Here is a 20,096-nt window from a genome sequence, read left to right as displayed (position 1 = left end):
CCCAGAACCACTTTAGAAGTACAGATCTACTAGCCCTGACCTGGATAGCCCAGGGAAGCCTGATCTCATCAGATCTCAGAAGCTACGCAGGGTGGACTCTGGCAAGTACTTGGATGGGAGACCTCCTTGGAATATCAGCAGTCAGGAGATAGGGGCAGGTTTTATTTAGCCACCTCTCTGAATATCCTCCAGGCCCCCAGTAGGGGTCAGTCACTAGAGGGTTGCCATGACTTCCAGGTGCACACACACATGCATGCACATGCGTGCACACACAAAAACACAAAAAAGTACAAATCAAGTAAATTTCTCATTTGAATTAAAATGTTTAAAAAACTGACTGACATTCTTGCCAGCAGATTGTAGCTGGGGATGGCTCCATAGGTCTGTCGAGACCAGGCTGAATTTATATCTCGCTATAATCTGACACTGAATGCATGTAAAGATTTTAATTTAATGAAACTGGCTGAAAAGAAAAAGACCCAAATGGCCTTGTTTTCAAATGCAGAGGAAGGTTTTAGAAAATTTGGAAAATAATGACTTCTTAACCTGTCTTTGAGCTTTTTCCTTCCATGAAGTATTTGTACATTCGGCTGACCAGAGACAAGTCTTTATGCTATGGGCATGCCTGGTATAGTTGCTGAGGTTAGATGGAGAATGGGAACAGGAGTAGAAACGAAAATAAATCAAAATGAAAATATATTTTACAAGAGTGCATTGTAAATTAGAATTGCCAAGCACCAATCAGTGCTGTGAAGGACCTCTGTTTGAACTTCAGAAGCAACTCAGTTGAAGGGAAACGAGATACCTTAAAGTGGAAAAGAGTGGCTTTAAATCAGAATAACCCTGCATAGAATTGCAAATTATGCTTGCATAATGGAAACTCGTCCATTCATTACTGCTGCTGAAGGCTCTCCACGTGTTGGTCTGCTGGACAATATATTCTACACAATGTAGTACATGAAAAAGAATAACTTCTTACACAAAAGGTTCAGTTAGTGGCCCTGGAGGTTCTTTGGTGAAGTTTTTTGGCGTGGAGGTGAAGAAGCTGTGATAAAGAAGGCCACCCAAGATCAGATCTCCTGGATGAAGATACTTGTGAATAATCTCATGGGGATGCCAGACCTTACATTTAACAGCATGTGCCTGACACACCAGTGGAGGCAGAAGCAGCAGCAGCAATATCAATAGTATCACCATACCTGGTGTCTCCTCAGTGAACATAGATGCTCTTGTTGGTATCCACAGCAGTGTCATGAAAACCTACATGATTACAACTCTTTGATATTAGTATTCTGTCTGCCGATAGGCTGGAAGCCATGAGCCTACTATAGTTCTGAATGATACGAGAATATATTTATACCTGCTTTCCCTAATTTTGCTACTCATTTGTTTATGGACTACTAGATCTCCCCAGTGAATTTAACAAATGGAAGACTTAATGGCAGTCTTGTTTGTTAGCTACAGGATTTTGTAGCTGAAGTTGGGTATTCCCTGAGGCTCTCCTGAATAACATGTTTGTCTTGTTTGAAGAGAAGTTTTCAACTGTGGCGGGGGGGAAAAGAAGAAATGATCCCTGTTTACCACCCACTAAAAAAAAAGAGTCCATACTAAGTGCCAGGCTCCAACTTGTGAAGGATGGAGCCCAGGGATGCCTTGCCCTCTACCATCCTTTAGCAGTGGGTTGCAGACAAAGCCTCAGTCCTTGGGAGAGGAGAGGATCTGGCTCACCTTAGTCCCTTTCTCCCTTACTCCACATCCCCCTTTAACTGTTGGGTAGAGGTCCGGCTTGCTGCCTGCTCTTGAATGGGGTTTCTGTTGGATCTTTCCATAGTTGCTCCAGCCATAAGTAACCCCTGCATGATCCTGCCAGAAGCCTCCACCAGTCCAAATAAGTTAAGGGCAGACCGGTTGACCCCGAAAACTGGTGATCATGGCATCTGCCTGGAGAAAAGCCATGTGGGACACAGGCTGTTCTAAGAAGTACAGGGTGAAGCTCAGTTATAAAGCTGTCAAGATCCAACAGAATGGGTTGGATCCAGTGCAACATTTCTGTTTAGACTAGAGCACTTTTACAAGCAGAAATACAACTGGACCAGTTTATGTATGCAAATTGGCCTTCCTCTATAGCTGAACGAAATAATTTAATTGAATGAGCATAAATGGTTTTCTATAATGAGGAATTGATAGGGTTTTTTAAGTAGCTCAAGATAGCACAGAGAAGGGAACTCCAAGGAAGACTGCTGCGCCCTCAATAATGGACTTGTTCTATCCAAATTCAGTAATGAGGGCTTTATTTGTTTTATGATGTCCATATCTTTGTTATCAAATCCTAACCATTGGAGTCTATTCTTAACTATCAAATTCCCCATATAAGGGCCTTTCTCAATAAAATATAAAACCCCTTTCCTCTAATTGGAGGGTTGGGTTTTTATTTATTTCTTGCTTTAATTTAAATGCCAAGATCAACACATGAGCTTCCAGTGAATTCTGGGCCAATTCAACTCCAAGTGCAATACTGAAAAACAGCTTCGTGCACAGCAAAGACGTGTTTGATGAAAAGGAGGCAGATCAACTGCCCCCACACCGGCCTTACGACTGTGCCATTGATCTGCTGCCAGATGCTCCATTACCCATGGGCCGCTTATATCCTATGGCAGAACCTGAACTGGCAACCCTTCGGGACTACCATGAGAAAAACCTGGCTCGCGGATTTATTCGGCCTTCTACATCTCCCTTGTCGTCCCCTGTCCTATTTGTCAAGAAGAAAACAGGGGATCTCCGCCGTTGTAATGATTATCGTGCCCTGAATAAAATCACAATCCGAGATTGTTACCCGCTTCCATTGATCCCTGAACTGCTGGATCATCTGAAAGGGGCACAGATCTACACCAAACTTTACCTTCAAGGTACATACAATGTAGTATGCATTAAGGCCGGTGATGAATGGAAAACAGCATTTGGCACCAGATACGGTCAATATGAACATCTAGTCATGCCATTCAGCTTGACAAATGCTCCAGCAGTCTTCCAGCGCTTCATGAACGATGTGTTCCGAGATCTATTGGACTGGTTCATTATTATTTACCTGGATGACATCTTGGTCTACTCCGCCTCCTTGACCCAGCATACTGAGCATGTACAACAAGTGTTCCAACGCCTCTGAACCCATGGACTCTACGCCAAACTTGAAAAATGTGCCTGAAATCTGTTATTGGGCCACATCGTGTCACCATGAGGAATCATGATGGATCCAAAGAAAGTGGAAGCCATTCTTCAGTGGCAAGCCCCTCAGAATCGAAAGGACAGCCAACGACTCCTCGGCTTTGCCAATTATTACCGCCAATTCATTCCATCCTATGCAGCATTAACCACACCCTTGACATGCCTACTTCGGCCAAAAGAACCCTTTCAATGGACACCTGAGGCAGACCATGCCTTCACCACCCTAAAAACTTGCTTTGCCTCTGGCCCATCGCTACGCTACCCGGACCCCTGACTCCCCTTCACCGTCGAATCAGATGCCTCTCGTGTCGCCATAGGGGCCGTCCTCTCTCAGCAAGACAACCCCACCCAGCCTTTACAGCCTTGTGCATACTACTCCCGCCAACTCACATCAGCAGAACGCAACTACACCATATGAGAGAGAGAGTTACTCACTATCAAAGCAGTATTCGAAGTCTGGTGACACCATCTCGAAGGGGCTCACCCAGAAAAATGCAATAAAAAATCACCCAGAAAAATGCAATAAAAAATCCCCCTACGGGGGGCAAAAAAAATACACACGATGTATATAGAGTCTTATATACAAGTTACTTATCCAACCATTGGTAAACTTTTGACCATCTTTTCTGGAATATTGTATCATCCTTTCCTTGTAATAATACATTTAATCTATCCATCTCTGCCGCCTCTAACAATTTGTGCTTTAACTCATATCTCGAGGGTAACTTATTGGTTTTCCAATGTCTGGCTACTAGTATTCTAGCTGCATATTTGTTAGCAAATAGGTGTCATGTTGCGTAACCATGTTTGGTATTATATTTAATATGTATATCTCTGCTAGTAATTCTAGATTTATGTTTGTGATCTCTAGTGTTATCTTCTTAATGTCGGACCAATATTTATGCACATTCCTACATTTCCACCACATGTGGAAGAAGGATCCAACATTGTTTTTACATTTTCAACAATTCTTAGAATTATTTGCATTACATTTAGCTATTCTGTCAGGTTACCAGTACCATCTGTGAAATATTTTATATATGCTTTCTTTATATGCTACTGATCTTAAATATTTTGTTGCTTTCCAAATCTTGGCCCACTCATCCAGCTCAATGTTGTCTCCTAAATCCTGCATCCAGGAAATCATGGATGATGTAACAATTTCATCTTGCATATAGTCTTCTCATACGAAATTATATACTTTCTGAATCATTTTATCACTTGAGGAGAGCCAAATTTTATTTAGTTCACTATGTGTCTGGTAAAAACCGATTATACTGTCCTTACTGAATCTCGATTTCAATTGTACATTTTCCCACCATGTCAAATTAATATTCAACATCTGTAAATTTTCTATACTTTTTCATTCATTCTTTTTATCTAATAATACTTCATATGGTTCTTATTTATTCTTGGTTAAAAGAGTAGGTTTTATAAAAGCTTCGAGCTGCGAGACCCATCTAGGTATTTTCAGGTAGCATTTTCTTTGAATTTTCTCCAGATTTTTACTAGGGCTCCTCATTGAATATGGTGTTGGAAATTTGAGTGTACTCTATCTTTCTCGTACCAAATGTATGCATGCCAACACATATTCAAATCATGTCCTTCTAGTTTCAAGAGTCTTGAGTTGTTTAATAGGATCCAGTCTTTAATCCATGTTGCAGCCATAGCTTGATAATATAATTCCCAATTTGGTAACCCGAAACCACCTCTTTCTTTTTTTATCCTGAAGTATTTTATTCTTGCTTTTTTCGGATACCATACAAATTTTCTTATTATTTTATCCAGATCTGTGAAATATTGTGATATCTTGAAACTTTTGAAGACCTTATCTTAGCCAAGGGATGTTCTAGTCCAGTGGGGCACCCTCTTCTAGAAAGCTGGAAGACCAGGAGGACCCCTTATTCCATTACCAATAGTCAACATCCTCCTCTGATAAGATCTCTCTTGATACCATAGGTCATTCAGAGAAGTCAGCTGCAGGGCATACTGACATATGAGTTCTCATAGACTATGCCATGTGCTATCCAGGGGCAGTTTTTTTTTAAGAAATGCCTTGGCTAAGACCCTGGTCCACAAGCTATTGAATATTTTTGAAAGAGTAGGAATTCCCTCAGCCCAACTAAATAGCCAACAATGTCTGCTGTGAGATCCTTTCTCTTCTTTTCTGTCCATCTGTCTTGTTATTTTGTTAAAGTAAATTTGAAGTATACAAATTAATATATACAATTCCCAGGGCTGGTCATCCTGTTCCTATATCATTTGTGAGGGCAAAAGTCAGCCTCAGGACTTTTGTCTGTCTCTCTCTTCCTCCTATGTGGGGATCAAACCAGGAGCCTCAGCCATGCTATCCATGTGCCTTTTCATTTCAGCCATGCCTGTCTGTGTGATATTCCCTAGCTAGCCCTATGTGACTGGTGGTGACATATTGCAGTGGGGTGCCTCCTTGGAAACTCTCTTTCTGGCCCTTCAGTCAGGGGCTGGTCTTGAATGCCAGGGGCTGTGATTTAATGTCTTTTTTTTGCCTTTCTACTTTTACTTTGGGGTGGTGGAAGAGGGTATATTTCTTGTACCAGGGATGCTATGCTGTCTGTGCATTGCAAAGAGTTGCATGTTGTTGTTTCCCCCAGCAGAATGCCCATAGGGAGTGGACTAGCATCATCATGATTATGCCAGTGCTCAGTCTCTGTGCTGTGGGCAGCCCTAGGATTCCACGGTCAAGTTTGTATTGTTATAGTACAGTCTCAAGGTTGCTAAGGCATAGATCAGTATAGGCAGAACTCAGGAAAGGACATAATTTCTGCACCAATTGCAGCTGATAGAAAGAATATCCCCTCACTTAATTTACCCTGTAACTACCAGTCAAGACTGTAATTAAGTCTTCCACTTTCTAAATTCCCTAAGGTGTTCCCGTGGCCAAGAACAAAAATGAATAACAAAGATCATGAACAAATACTTAAATATGTCTCCATAGTATTCAGCACCATGATGGGGTCAAGGACACAGGGGACTCCATCATACTCTGTTGATGCATTTGACTATCTATATAGAGAGATCATTTTCAGATCTAGGCACTTGTGTGATTATGGATATGCACTTAAAGGGGAAATTTGCGCCTGGGGTGCTGGTAGTGGTACTGTTGCTGTTGCTGCTGCTGCCACCATTAGTGTGTAAAGCCGACACCATTGAATGCAAAATGTGGCATCCTCACAATATTCTTCACAAGTATCTTCATCCAGGAGATCTCATTTTGGGTGGTCTGGTTTATCATACCTTTTTCACCTCCATGCCAAAAAGCTTCACCAAATCACCTATGGGACCATTAAATGAATCTTTTGTGTAAGAAATGGTTCTTTTCTCCCTGTCCTATGTTTTTTCTCTCTATCTCTTTAAAATTCTCCAGCAGCCTAATACATGGTAAGGCTTAAGCTGCAGCATGCATGAGGGAGTTTCTGTTACAAGGTCTTAACATTGCAGACCTATGCTAAGGTATTCCACTCCAAGCCAAGTAAGTTGCACACCAAGAGAGATCTTAATGGTGCATTTCCTTTGTTACCTCTGAGATGCTTATAAAGGTCATCACTGGCCCTTCACCTGCCTGCTTGGAACTGGGCAATGCAATTTTACTCTACAATCTCAGAGACAGCTCTGCTAGCTTTAGTTGATGACCTCTGTCTTTGTGGAGACAAAGTCCATGCCTCTTTGTTGCTTTTATTGGACTTCTCTGCAGTCTTAAATATAAGAAATCATACCATCTTGCTGATGGAGGCAGGAATAGGTATCAGAGGATGCCCATTAAATTGTTCAAATTCTTTCTTCATATTCAAAGGGTTGCTGTTGGAATGGAAACTAGTTATCATCAGTGTGGGACGTGACCTGTGGCATTCCACAGGGCTCAGTTCCTTTCCCCATACTTTTCAATCTCTATGTAAAGCTCTTAGGGCAAATAATTTGTAGCTTTTGGGTTGGTTGTCATCAATGTGCAAATGATACCCAGCTCTATACATCCAAGTCCTAAATTGCTGCTTGGTTGCTGTGGTAAATTGTCTATGAGTGAATGAACTAAAACTAAACTTTGAAAAGACAGAGGTAATGTTTGTTGGGAAGGCAGAGGTCTTGAAAGATATTGTATTCCCCACTTTTGATGGAGTACAGTTGACCTTTTCTGACACAGTTAAGAACCTTGATGTTATACTGGACCCAGTGCTATTGCTGGAGAAGCAAGTTAATGCAGCTGCAAAAAAGGCTTTCTCCCAACTCAGCCTAGCCCGAAAGATGCCCCCCTACCTTGATACAGCTGATCTGGCTGCCTGGATCCATGCTTTGGTGACATCCATACTAGACTACTGTAATGCCTTCCCTCAAAATTCCTTTGGAAACTCCAGTTGGTGCAGAATGCTGTGGCTCGGCAATTATCGGGAGCTAGATGGGGCACGCATATTACTCCCAGTCTACAGTCATTCCACTGGTTACACATCAGTTATCAGGCTCAGTTTAAAGTATTGACTATTATATACAAAGGCCTTCATGGCCTTGGACCCTCATATCTGCAAGACAGCCTCTCCTCTGACACATCACCATGACAGCTTTGCTCTTCAGAGCAAGGTCTTCTGCAAGTGCCAACCTGCAAACGGGCAAAATCGGGCAAAATCAACTTCTCATACATGTGCCTGCTCCATTGTGGCCCCCAACTTATGGAATGGCCTGCCTAAGGAGGTCAGGAAGGCTCCCACTCTCCTGGCTTTCTGCAAAGTATGCAAAACTGAATCATTCAAGAGAGCTCTTCTACGCAGGCCATAGAGTTGCACCATACTAAATTATTCACAAAGTTACTTAGATAAATTATTAGATCTCTATACTGTAACTCGGGTCCTACTATGTAATTTCTGTATCATTTACTCATGTGTCATGTTAAGACTTATGCTTTGTTTCAGTTCTGTTTTTAGATTTCTGATTGATTCTAGAACCCTAATCCTATTGTGTTGATTACGGAATACCCCATCCTGTCAATTGTATAGTCCAAGCCAGATTATAAATGCCATAAATAAATAATAGTGCCATATGAAGTTCGCGAGGTCAAAACCGAAGGATCAAACCTAGATTTTGAAGCCTTGGAAGAGGCATTTTTTTCTTCTAAAAGCATTATTCCAGGAAATAGTGACTTTATCATTCTACCGATGGAAAGAATTCATTAAGGTTGTGAAACACTGTGTTGCTTACTTTCCAAGTATTTTGATTTATTTGCTTTTTTGCCAATTTTTCCCATTATGGAAACAGAAACCCATCTCTGTATGGGTGTTGTTTTTTTCTTGTTAAGAGCTGTATTGTTCAATGTCTTTAGCACCCCCCATGTTTACTTTTAATGACTGCCTTGCAAAATGTGGTATGCAAATACTGAAAAAGGCGAACAAGGTATATAAAATAGTGGATGTAATATTCCAAAATCCATAATGTGCTATTGAGAAATAATGCAAATCTCTTCACAGTGCAATGACTCAGAACTACCAGCATGTCCTGGCCATGGTATTTGCCATAAAGGAGATCAATGACAATTCCAGGCTCTTGCCCAACCTCACCTTGGGTTTCCGCATCTATGACACCTATTTGAACCCAAGATGGGCCTACCATGCTGCTCTGCAACTTCTTTCCCCTTGGAATAGATTTGTCCCAAACTACAGGTGTGACATCCAGGACAATCTAATTGCAGTAATTGAGGGTCTTGCCTCTGGAACTTCCTATCTGATCCCAAAGGTTTGGGGCATGTACAAGATTCCTCAGGTAAAATACGTGTCTGGAACATGAAAATATAAAAGTGATTCCTAAATTCTTTTCCTTTCTGAATATGACTTTGCATTCTGAATACAGAGATGGGTGCATTTCATGTATTAGGGCAGACCATACTTTTGGTGTGAACCTAGAATGCAAACAGAAGAGAAACATTGTTAATGACTCTTGCATCACTGATGAAAATAGTTTTTAACAGTAAGCTGATGGATGTTGATATCCATGGTCTTCAGTATGCCCTGAGCCCCATGTTGGAGGCCTGTGCTGGGGATAGCATTGGAGCCACCTGGTGCCCACCTATCCACTGCCCTGGCTGTTGATGCTGTGGCACAACTTCACCATCCTTCTTTTGTATAACAGTCTCGTTGCATTCTTGGAGGTGGACAGCAATCAGTGCCTCCCTCACACCAATCAATGCCCTCTGCCAGCATTGCCTGAATATGCCTCTCCACCACAATGATAGGGAACCATCAGTTAGCATCAGGGGCATCTCCAGCTGCCCTCCACAGCATTGCCACAAGGCAACTAGCACCAGCAGGGGCAGGCAAGGCAACGGTAAGGAAGTGAGTTGGCCAGCCTCTGACGCCATCACCAGAAACAGCAGCCACAGGTGGCAGGGGTATATGAGGTAAGGACATAATTTGGGATGGGCAGGCCTCTGACTGCTCTGGGAGCCACAGGCAGGGCTTTTAAAAAACAGGTGCCAAAACTCTCAAGAGGGAAACAAAATTTTAAATCTGTATACTCTTCAAGTGTTTTTATGTAAAATGATTGAGTGCACTGGTCGTTGACTGTAACAATAAATTTGATTGATTGAATCTGTATACTAAAAACTCATGAACTTTAAAACATTTTAAAAAGAATTTTGTCAAAGAGGTTCTGGAACTCCATTCCAGTGCGTTCCCCCAGAAAGAAAGCCCTGGCAAGCATTCTCCTTGATCTTGTCCACTGGATCTCTGTATTTAAAAGAAGGCAGCTGGGATTGTGTGTCAGTGATTAATTTGTTAATGGATCCCTATCTATTACTGTCAATATCATTGTTCCAATAGAGATATCTTTAGGATTGGATTAAGCAATCTCAATTTGGAAAAAAGGCAGGAAAGGTCTTGCAAGAAAGATGTCATTCTCCTCCATTATACTGATATATTTCCAAGCCAGCTTTTGTTCAGAGATCAAGTGTGTGCTCATGGAGACTAATTTGGGAGCTGCTACCGTGTGAGAGACTCAACAAAATGCCTACTGATTACATGTCAAGGAATTTAAGTAGGGCAAGTTAATGTACAAGTTAACATTCTGCCAATTGGCAAATTTTGATTCAAGAATGGATCAGACTTGTGATATCAATTGCAAAATGTAATTGAAATACTTAAAAAGAACAAGATATACTATTTATTGTAGGAATACAGGACTCAATAATCATAGCAGAATCTCAAGAAAACATTTGAACCAAACATACACTTTTTCCATTACTAAGGCACCACTGAACACCTACATACATGCATACATTTCTTTTCTAAGATGAAAGCATTTCTGTTTCCACATGAACAAATTTATTATTAGTTCTCTTATGGGCCTGCTCCACTGATGACAGAAGGCACCCAAATCCTTTCCTTATACCAAATGGTTCCCAATGAAGCTCTCCAGTTCAAGGGGATTCTGCAGTTACTTCTCCATTTCCAGTGGACATGGGTTGGATTCTTTGGTGGAGTTGGTGCAAATTTAGAATGGTTCATGCAGAATATACTTCCTGAATTTTCCAAGAATGGCATCTGTTTTGACTTCATAGAAACAATCTACAATTTTGGTATGGAGAATCAGTTTAAAGAAATTGGGCAATGGTCAGAGAAAGTGTATACTACAGTTATGAACAGCAAAGCCAATGTTGCAATTTTATATGGAGATGCTCTGTCCATGGTAATTTTCAGAATGTTGCTAAGCTTGCCAAGAGTTGAAGATATGCTACAAAAGACAAAAGGAGAAGTTTGGATTCTTACAGCCCAAATGGAAATGAAATCATATCCTGGCCAAACATATTGGGATACACAATTGTTCGATGGTGCATTATCTCTTGCCATTCACTCCAATGAAGTTCAAGGGTTCCAAGAATTTCTTCAGAGCAGAAGTCCTTCTGATAGTAAAGAAGATGGTTTTATCAAAGACTTCTGGGCACTCGCATTTGGCTGTATGTTCCCAAATTCTTTTCTGAGAAATTCTTGGCAATTTGAGTACATAGGTAACTGCACTGGAGAGGAGAAACTGGAAAACCTACCTCAGCCTTATCTGGAAATGAACATGATTGGCCATAGCTACAGCATCTATAATGCTGTCCATGCTGTGGCTCATGCTGTAAATGCTCTGTATTCATCTAAGGTTAGCAGAGCAATGATGGAAGGAAAGAGAAAAAAGCTTCCAAATCTTCAGCCATGGCAGGTAATGAACCTCCCATCTGAATTTCCCAATAATTTAAAATAGTTTTAAAACCCATGAAGATCCTAATACAGATCTAGAGGGCACATTGGGGCCAGCGAGAACATGGACCTTCTCAGTTGCTTACCTCAAGCTTATTTCATAAGGTTTTTACTTGGCTCCCTCTTTACTGGAGTTTCCTAAAAAGTCAAAAACTTTCTGGTTTCAGTTAGGTTTGGGAATTTAGTTATTTTTGATAAATTTGCAATGCCTTCCATTTATTATTGTTGCTTTGTTTCTGTAAATTTTGGATTTTAACAGCTTTTACATTAAAGCTATATTGTAGTAAGCCAGTATGAATAGTCTTTGCTTCCAAAGAGCATTTCCTGTTTTCTGTCCTTATGTCTGTGAACTCACTTCTAGGGATTATTTTGGGGTGTTTTGGTTTTTCTGATTCCTATTCTGCTTGCTCCTGGCATCACTGCATTCTCACTTTTAGTTCCATCTTTGGTTCCTATCTTCCTTCACAAAGCTGTACAGCTACAAAGATATTACTGACAAAGAAATACTGCCCATGTTTTCCTAAGCAATACCATTAATAAATTAGATAGTGACTTCAATATAGGTAGGAGATCTACTATTTTTCACCAAGATGGAAGATAATCATTGGAAGCTGTAATGATTCCTTGTTTTTGGTGTGTGTGTGTCTCTTTAAAAGTTTGGTTGCATGGCTGTGGTAAGTAGACTAGAGTGGTTGAGAGAAGCAAGTGTGGTATGCTTGGTGGTTGACAGAGAGGGGGAGGGGTTTTGGAAGTGAAAATGAGTGGATGAGTATGTATGTCAGTTAGGAGTGACAGTTACAGGGGGACAGTTGATAAGTTCAGTGAGTTCTGTGTGTGGGGGAAGTCAGAAGCAGACCTGTGTGGAATAAGTTAGTTCTGTGTTGAAGCAGTTAAGAGCAGCTGAGGTTGTTCTGAAAGAAAGGATAAGAGATCTGAGGGCTAAGTCTATGAAAACGTAAAGTTTAGGTAAAGAAATGTTATAGTAAAGTCTGGGTGTTATAACAGACTGGAAAGAGACAGTGAACCTATATGGCATGGAGATAAACAAGTGATACAAAGTTACATGAAAAGATCCCTGTCAGTAAAGGAGCAGATTGTGTGTGATACACCACGCAATTGTTCATTATTTACACATTACTAGTTACATTGTTCTACCCTTTTATTTATGAATTATTTCATATTTTATTCAAGTATACCAGCTCTGAAAGAAATACTTCCTCAGGACCATATAGTTCCTCGTAAGCCTTGAACTCGGTCTACCAAAAGGGTAAGAGCAACAGTAAAGTATAAAGGTTTGGAAATCCTTAAAATTTCCTGGTGGCAGCCGTCTATACCCAGATAAACAGAATAAAAAGAGAACTTTTAAAGGAAACCAGTCCTCCAGAATAAGGTCGTCACAGAAGCTAATTGGAAGTCATCATTGGAAGTTAATCTGTCAATATTCTCATCTAAATCCCCACTATTACAAGGTTTTGATGCTCCAAATTAACAAGATTCTCTTGTGTCATTGGTGGAATGACTCAGTGGGATCCAGCCCTCCATATTCATCCTTCTATTTCTTTACACACACATACATCTGCCTCCAACCCTCAGCTCTACAGCTTGTCCAAGGTCTAATATTTGAGAGCTCTGTCATCCCCTAAAATAATTCAGTGCTATTGAAAACCATTACTCAAACATTCTGTACCATGAACCCAAATACTATTGGTTAACTTGCAACAACATCAATATCATGATTACCTAAGATTCTTTTTGTGTGGTGGTCTACTAATGTTCACATGTATTCCTTTGTATTCATAGCAAACCACACAAAAAGAATTGTAGTAGCAACAAACATACATTTAGGGATGTTTCTGAAAGTCTTCTTACCTATATTTCCCCTGCAGTTTGTTTCTAAAATCATACAAATCCTTTAGGAATTCCTTGTTATGTTTTAATTTCTGGATTTTCTACAGAGCACTGGACATCTGCATTTCCTTCGATTAATGATGTATCTTATGATCAGACATCTTCCCTTCAAGAAACAGAATGGCTCGTCTCCTTTTTTATCTTGTTATATGCAAGATGGAACTCTCACTACATACTTCTGGAATAACTATGACCATATTTCTCTGGCATCTTTTCTTACATAATCTGTTTTTCATTTTTATCTAGCTCCACCAATTTCTGAGATATATAAAGTTTAATAACAGTGCTGGAGATAAGATTTCCTTTGACCAGAATGGGGAAATTGAAGCTGGATTTGATGTTATCAACTGGGTCACTTACCCAAACCAGTCTATTGTTAGAATGAAAGTTGGGAAGATGGATCCCCATGGCCCACTGGACAAAGCAGTCTCCATTAATGAGGATGCTATTGAATGGCACAATTGTTTTAATCAGGTAGGGCTCAAACACAGGTGTTGTGGAAAGCAGGCAAATCTGAATGGATACTGTGCTGCTGAAAGGCTAGAAAAGGTATTGGATTGAGACACTCTTCTCATACTTTACAATTTTGATTGTCCATGTCTACCATGGATAAGAAAAGAAATAATGGACTCTCATTGGAACTGATAAGGATGATTGATGAAGCATGTGATTAGGCTGCCTCTTCCTTACTGGGGCTCCGATCACACATAGAAGTTGCCGTGGGATACTTACGGATGCCAGGTGGATCTTAAGGGCGTGATCAAACGGGCACATCTGGCAGGCATCGTGCACCCGTTGCCAGCCCGTCGTGTCCAGCTGAAGATCCACAGTTAAAAGCTACCGGCGAAAGTGCAGTAGCTAACACTTGCGATGGGCCGCAGATGGACATCCTCCGTCTGATCGCTCCAGCAGCTCCTTTCACTGTGTTGTGGTGTGCCAAAAACGTGTGCTGATGAACTGAAACCTGATTCCCATCTGATCGCGTCTGACCAGATCAAAGTGTGCCGCTGCAAACAGCCACGCCTCCCCCCCATGTTTCCCAGCAAGTGTGAATGAGAACTGAATGTTCTTAAGAGCAATGGGAAAAAAATTAATAGGTTAAGTTTGTGTAGGTTCTATTTCTTTGACAAGAATACTACCTGCATAATCCCTTCAACTGCAAAGTCATACACAAATAATTGGGAATAAAACCAAATGAAGTACCTCTCTGCATAAACATAGTATTGGACTGTACATGGTTCTTTCCTCCCTTTCTCTCTTTCACAGGAAACTGCATAAACAAAGACTGCTTTAGGTAGACTTCCTTCTTTCTCTTCCTCTTTTGCAGGATATTTGTTCCATCTGAACATAAGCTCCTTTCATATTCAATTTCTGTTATTCAGTTTGATTCATTGTAAAGATATTCAAAAACAACAACATTAGAGTCTGGTCATCTGTTGAATTAGACAGTTGAGTTGGATTCTTTAATACTGGAGCAAAGCAGATTATATAAGGAAATTGCTTAGAAAATTATTTGTTTGTTTCAATGGAAATCTATTCATAGGTTCAATTCACTCCACATACATACATGATGACTTGACATGTGAATTTGCCTGGGAAGATGTGAAAGTCGGGGAGGGGTTAATAAATGACATTTAAAAAGAGGTAGCAAGCCTCCACCTGACAGACCATCCTTAAGTGTCTTATGAAAGAAGTAATCCCAATTGAGCCCTGAACTAAACCAGAAGAAAAAAACCCAGTAACTTCTATTAACTTCCTTGGATGGAATAATGTTTATCAGTACCAAGCTTGATACTGTATATAAGTATAACATGCAGAATTTGCTGTGTTCCTAAAGTTACAACATTTCCTTTAACAGAGTAAGAATACAAACAGCAATTATCAGACAAGCTGAGATTCCCAAGGTGAATCTTTGGCCTTTCCTCAACCTTAGGGATCTCACAGTATAAGTGTGAATTTCTTCTGGAAGCTCCAACAACTTCATTCCTTGGTCCCTGCCACACGGGGGGGAAGGGAAGCGCGGGCAAAGTGTGGCTTTTGAAAACCGCACCAAAATAGACACGCGGCAGCGGGATCACACAGATCCTGTGAGCTGCCGCGCAGTTGCTCCCTGGCACGATCAGATGTCAGGGAGAAAGCCACAGAGGGGAGCGGGAGGCCGCCGGCTGTGCATGCATGCGCATGCACAGTTCGGCTGGAAGCCTCAATTGCTCTGGAAGACGGACAACAGTTCGGCTGGGAGCCTCAATTGCTCTGGAAGATGGACATTTGGGCGATCCAACGGCCGCGCTTGCTGCGGCGTCTCTAGTAAGTCCTGCTTGGGAGGTGGGGTTTTTTAAGGGCCAGATCGGGGATGGGTGCGTGCCGCTTCCCAGATTTTGCGGTGAAATCGTGCCCATTTGCTGCGCCCCTGATCCGTCCCTCTCCTAGCCCAAAATCTTTCATGTGACTGGGGCCCTTCATTACTTTTAATGCATACAACAATGGATTAAAGACTCAAAGTTTGGTGTAGTGGATAAGAGTGGCAGATTCTAATCTGGAGAACTGGGCTTGATTCCCCACTCCTCCACATGCAGCCAGCTGGGTGATCTTGGGTCAGTCACAGTTATCTCAAAGCTGTTCTCTCAAGAGCAGTTCTCTCAGAGCTGTCTTAGCCCCACCTACCGCACAGGGTGTCTATTGTGGGAAAAGGAAGGGAAGGAGATTGTAAGATTCTCTGAGACTCCAAGTGAAGGGTGGGGTATAAATTCAATCTCCTCCTCCTCCTCTTTCTATCAGCAGTAATGCTGCTAATGATACTCAGAAAATAAACTACTTACATATCATGTTATTTTCTGAACCTGAAAAAATTCTGAACTCTTCACACTCTCTTCTTTCATTGATGGGTCAGGTACTGCCTCTCTCTGTATGTAGTGAGAGTTGCTATCCTGGATACCGCAAACAAAAGAAGGAAGGGGAGCCATTCTGCTGCTACGATTGCTTTCCATGTCCAGATGGAAAGATATCTAATCAGACTGGTGAGAATTCTACTATGTTGTTTTGGACACTTTGATTGTTATTAGGATGAACACACATGCAAAAATACATGTAAACCCATATAGATATTGACATTGCTGGGCCATTGCTTTCATGTTATCTTTTTTAAGAATATGAAGTGTAAATCATAATTATTTAGTAATTATTTAGAAGTAGGAAATTGGGTCATATTGGGTTCACTCTCTGCAGAGCACTAAAAGTTCAAAGAACATCTTCCAAGCCTCTACCTTCTGAGATCCAAAGAACTTAAAAAAATTAGATCACTCTCTTTGGGTGGGATTTAAACATACTTTATTCAGTACAGGAAGTAGCGAAACAGCCAACAAATCAGGAAGTACACAAATAGTGTTGACACCTCATGTAAATGAATGTACCTGTCTACTAAAGTGTATGAGGACTGTTAAGGTATTGCTTTGACAGAAACAGACTATTGGAAATATCATAACTTCTGCTCCTCACAACAAAAAGGAGATGCTTCTTTCAGATACTTTTTAAATTAGCACAAGATTTCCACTGAGAAAGAATACTAAGTAGCAGTTGAGAGTATCACACAAAGGACATCCCACATTCACCTCTCAGTAAAGGTGGATACATCCTTAAAAAGAAGTAGCAGAAAGTAAATGTGGAACTAATTGTGCAAATTAAAACAATACCCAGTAAAGACTAAACAAATGGAGCCTAAATAAAGGTGTTTTCTTGCACCGTAAATACTAATGAAATATTATTGCACATTAAGTTTATGTGGACTTCAGATGCAATGAGTAAATCCTCACTATGCAGGCATTTATTAAAATCTAGTATTTTTCAATACTTGTTAATCAGCTCACATTATGTTAAGAAGTGTCCACAAAAATGACAGTGGCAGGAAGGGTAAACGGCCAAGGTTGAAGTCAGAGCAAGATTTAACAAAGTGAGGATTCTGTTAAAAAAAAACACCCCAAAACAGCTTGACACCCTGCAGCCTGGCTTTAGAACTATTTGGAGGAAAACATCATAGCATTTGCATACATGGTGCTGATTGGAAAATGGCATAAAGACCAGTAGACAGTCCTCCTGGCAGGTTGGTTTGAACACATCCATGGCCAAGTGTTGCCTCATGATGTCAAGATTTAAAGGTAAATGAGCTATTCTGATTTGGAACAAGTTCCCATGCCAACTTACACTATGCATGATTGTAGCACAACTTTTATTTTTCAGACATGGCTGACTGTTTTCAGTGTGAAGGCAATTATTATCCAAATCAGGAACAGAATGCATGCATTCCCAAAGTTGTAACTTTTTTGTCCTACCGGGAACCTTTGGGGTTCAGTTTAGCCAGTGGTGTTCTTTTCTTCGTTTTGAACACAGCTCTGGTGCTAAAAATATTTGTGAAGCACCACAATACACCCATTGTGAAAGGCAACAACCGGAGCCTCACATATACTCTACTCCTATCACTGCTGCTTTGCTTCCTTTGTGCACTGTTATTCATTGGCCAACCTAAGAAAGTGACCTGTCTCCTACAGCAAACAGTATTTGGAATCGTCTTTTCAGTGGCTGTCTCTTCTGTATTGGCTAAAACCATCACTGTGGTTTTAGCTTTCCTGGCTACTAAGCCTGGATCCAAGATGAGGAAGTGGGTGGGGAAAAGACAAGCCAACACCATCATTCTTTTAAGCACCCTTATTCAAGTGGGCATTTGTGCTGTGTGGTTGGTAACTGCTCCCCCATTTCCAGATGTTGACATGTATTCAGTGACTGGAGAAATTGTATTGGAATGCAATGAGGGCTCAGCTACCATGTTTTACTGTGTCCTCGGATATATGGGCTTCCTGGCCATTGCCAGCTTCACTGTGGCTTTCCTTGCCAGAAAACTACCTAATAGTTTCAATGAAGCCAAATTTATCACCTTCAGCATGTTGGTCTTTTGCAGTGTTTGGCTGTCCTTTATTCCAACCTACTTGAGCACTAAAGGGAAATACATAGTGGCTGTGGAGATTTTCTCTATATTAGCCTCCAGTGCAGGGCTGTTGGGCTGCATTTTCTTTCCCAAATGCTACATTATTGTTCTGAAGCCTGAGCTGAACACCAAGAAACAAATTAAAATGAGGAAATGCTGAATATAGTGCCTCTCTCAGAAGTTACCTATATCCATTCATACCAGTTATACCATTTTCAAATTTACAAATGCATTGGGATTGGTACGAATTCTCTTGAGAATTTATTTAATCAAAATACTTATGGAAGTTCCATTGGTTTTTATTTTCAGTAACTTTAAGGGAAGGTGGGTGTGATAAAGTGTTTGCCTTCTCCAGCTACATCCAATTACCTTTAAAATAGGAGATAGGAAGACTGGAATGTTAGAAGAGCATAAACAAACAGTTTCACAGCTGACCAGCTGTGTAGTCTAGGAAAAAAATAGAAAAGCCAGTGAGTTCTGGTGGGAAGGGTGAACAGATTATCTTGATTATGGAGAGAGTCTGGTAGGGACTTCCAATGTTTTTATGAATTGGCAGTTTAGGTGCTGCTCCTTTAAAAATGAAAAGCAAAACATCTATCACTTTGTTATTTATAAGTCTATTCTTCTCACATACCTGGAACTGTATATGTGTATTCTCCCAAGACCCAGGTCTGAATTTCTTTGCTGCATTAATAGCTGAAGAAGGTGGGAGAAAAACCAGTCATTCTTACCAGTTAAATAAACATGTGATTTTTAAAAAATCTGACTCCATTATGTGTTACCTTCAGTATTACAACATGTCCATGGACCATGTAAACATACAAAAAGCTGTCCTGGTGAGCAAATCAGTCCTTGTGAGGATTAGTTTATCCAAAGAATGTATCTTCACCATGACTCTGAGGCTTCTGGAAATCATAAAGATAGGGTGTGGTTGATGAAGTGGAAGACCCCAGATCAGGCTGAGGAACTTGGAGGAGGATTTTTGCTTTAAAAGTTAAGAGCTTGGATTGAGTATAGGGCCTGACAGTTGGAAGACTGGAAACCATACTATTATTTTCTTTTTGGTGTTCTATATTCCCTCCACCATCTTGTTATCCTAAATTCTGTTTGTGCTTAGAACAAACTTTATCAGATGCATAGGAAGCCCTCTCCATCAGGTTTTTCAGGAGCCATTCATCCTGAAGTCAGTCCTGAGTGAAAACAGTTTCTCCACACAAATGGCATTGCCTCACTTTATTGGCCCTGAAGAAAATTTGAGAGTTCTGTCCACAGATGGCTATGGTTTAGACTGAGCCTCTCCAATGGAAAGGGCACAGTTATGTTTACTGGTTAACAGCAGACCAGAACCAATACTATGGATGTTAAGAAGGACAGTCTTGTTCTTTCCGGTGGATGGTGGCACACTGAGCAGTTGCATCTCCCTGACCTCCTGGGGATGTGAGCTGCGCACGAGCAGGAAGGAGGGGGTATCCAGGCTCGTTGCCCCCCAAGAGGCCTGGTGAAGGGCTTCTAGCCATGGGGCTTTTGAGAAGTCACCTCTTCGCCAGCGCGACGCTGGGGAATTGAGGTGCCTCTTTGCCCCGATGGTCCCTCCTGCGAGTGTTTGTATGGAACCTAGTGATGCTGACCGGGACAAGCACTGGGGATTGAGCGGTTGAATAAGAGACTAAGCGTGGTCGGAAGACCAATATGAACGTGAGTCAGATTAAAGCATTTTTGACAATCTAAAAAGAAAACTC

General features: G+C 41.0%; 2 protein-coding genes across 2 annotated transcripts; both read left to right on the top strand.

Annotated features, from left to right (window-relative positions):
• Positions 1-2,632: 2,632 nt before the first annotated feature.
• Positions 2,633-3,163, top strand: LOC107120748 (RNA-directed DNA polymerase homolog). Its single transcript, XM_015423519.1, has one exon. It carries the CDS (start codon positions 2,633-2,635, stop codon positions 3,161-3,163), a length of 531 nt encoding a protein of 176 aa, XP_015279005.1.
• Positions 3,164-10,626: 7,463 nt separating this feature from the next.
• LOC107120747 (vomeronasal type-2 receptor 26-like) lies at positions 10,627-18,517 on the top strand. Its single transcript, XM_015423518.1, has 4 exons — positions 10,627-11,436; positions 13,629-13,856; positions 16,273-16,399; positions 17,616-18,517. Exons 1-4 carry the CDS (start codon positions 10,627-10,629, stop codon positions 18,515-18,517), a joined length of 2,067 nt encoding a protein of 688 aa, XP_015279004.1.
• Positions 18,518-20,096: the final 1,579 nt, after the last annotated feature.

The sequence above is a fragment of the Gekko japonicus genome, unplaced genomic scaffold, assembly GCF_001447785.1.
Source record: "Gekko japonicus isolate JY-2015 unplaced genomic scaffold, Gekko_japonicus_V1.1 scaffold2923, whole genome shotgun sequence".
Lineage (NCBI taxonomy): Eukaryota > Metazoa > Chordata > Lepidosauria > Squamata > Gekkonidae > Gekko > Gekko japonicus.
The sequence above is the reverse complement of the archived record's forward strand: the minus strand, read 5'-3'. Positions and strand labels throughout refer to the sequence as shown.

Excerpts from the sequence above, each read along its gene's own strand:
- LOC107120748 (XM_015423519.1), top strand. The coding sequence starts at position 2,633 with ATGGGCCGCTTATATCCTATGGCAGAACCTGAACTGGCAACCCTTCGG.
- LOC107120747 (XM_015423518.1), top strand. The coding sequence starts at position 10,627 with ATGGTTCCCAATGAAGCTCTCCAGTTCAAGGGGATTCTGCAGTTACTT. Across the intron at positions 11,437-13,628 it reads CAAATCTTCAGCCATGGCAG|CTCCACCAATTTCTGAGATA; the intron begins GTAATGAACCTC and ends ATTTTTATCTAG. Across the intron at positions 13,857-16,272 it reads GGCACAATTGTTTTAATCAG|GTACTGCCTCTCTCTGTATG; the intron begins GTAGGGCTCAAA and ends TTGATGGGTCAG.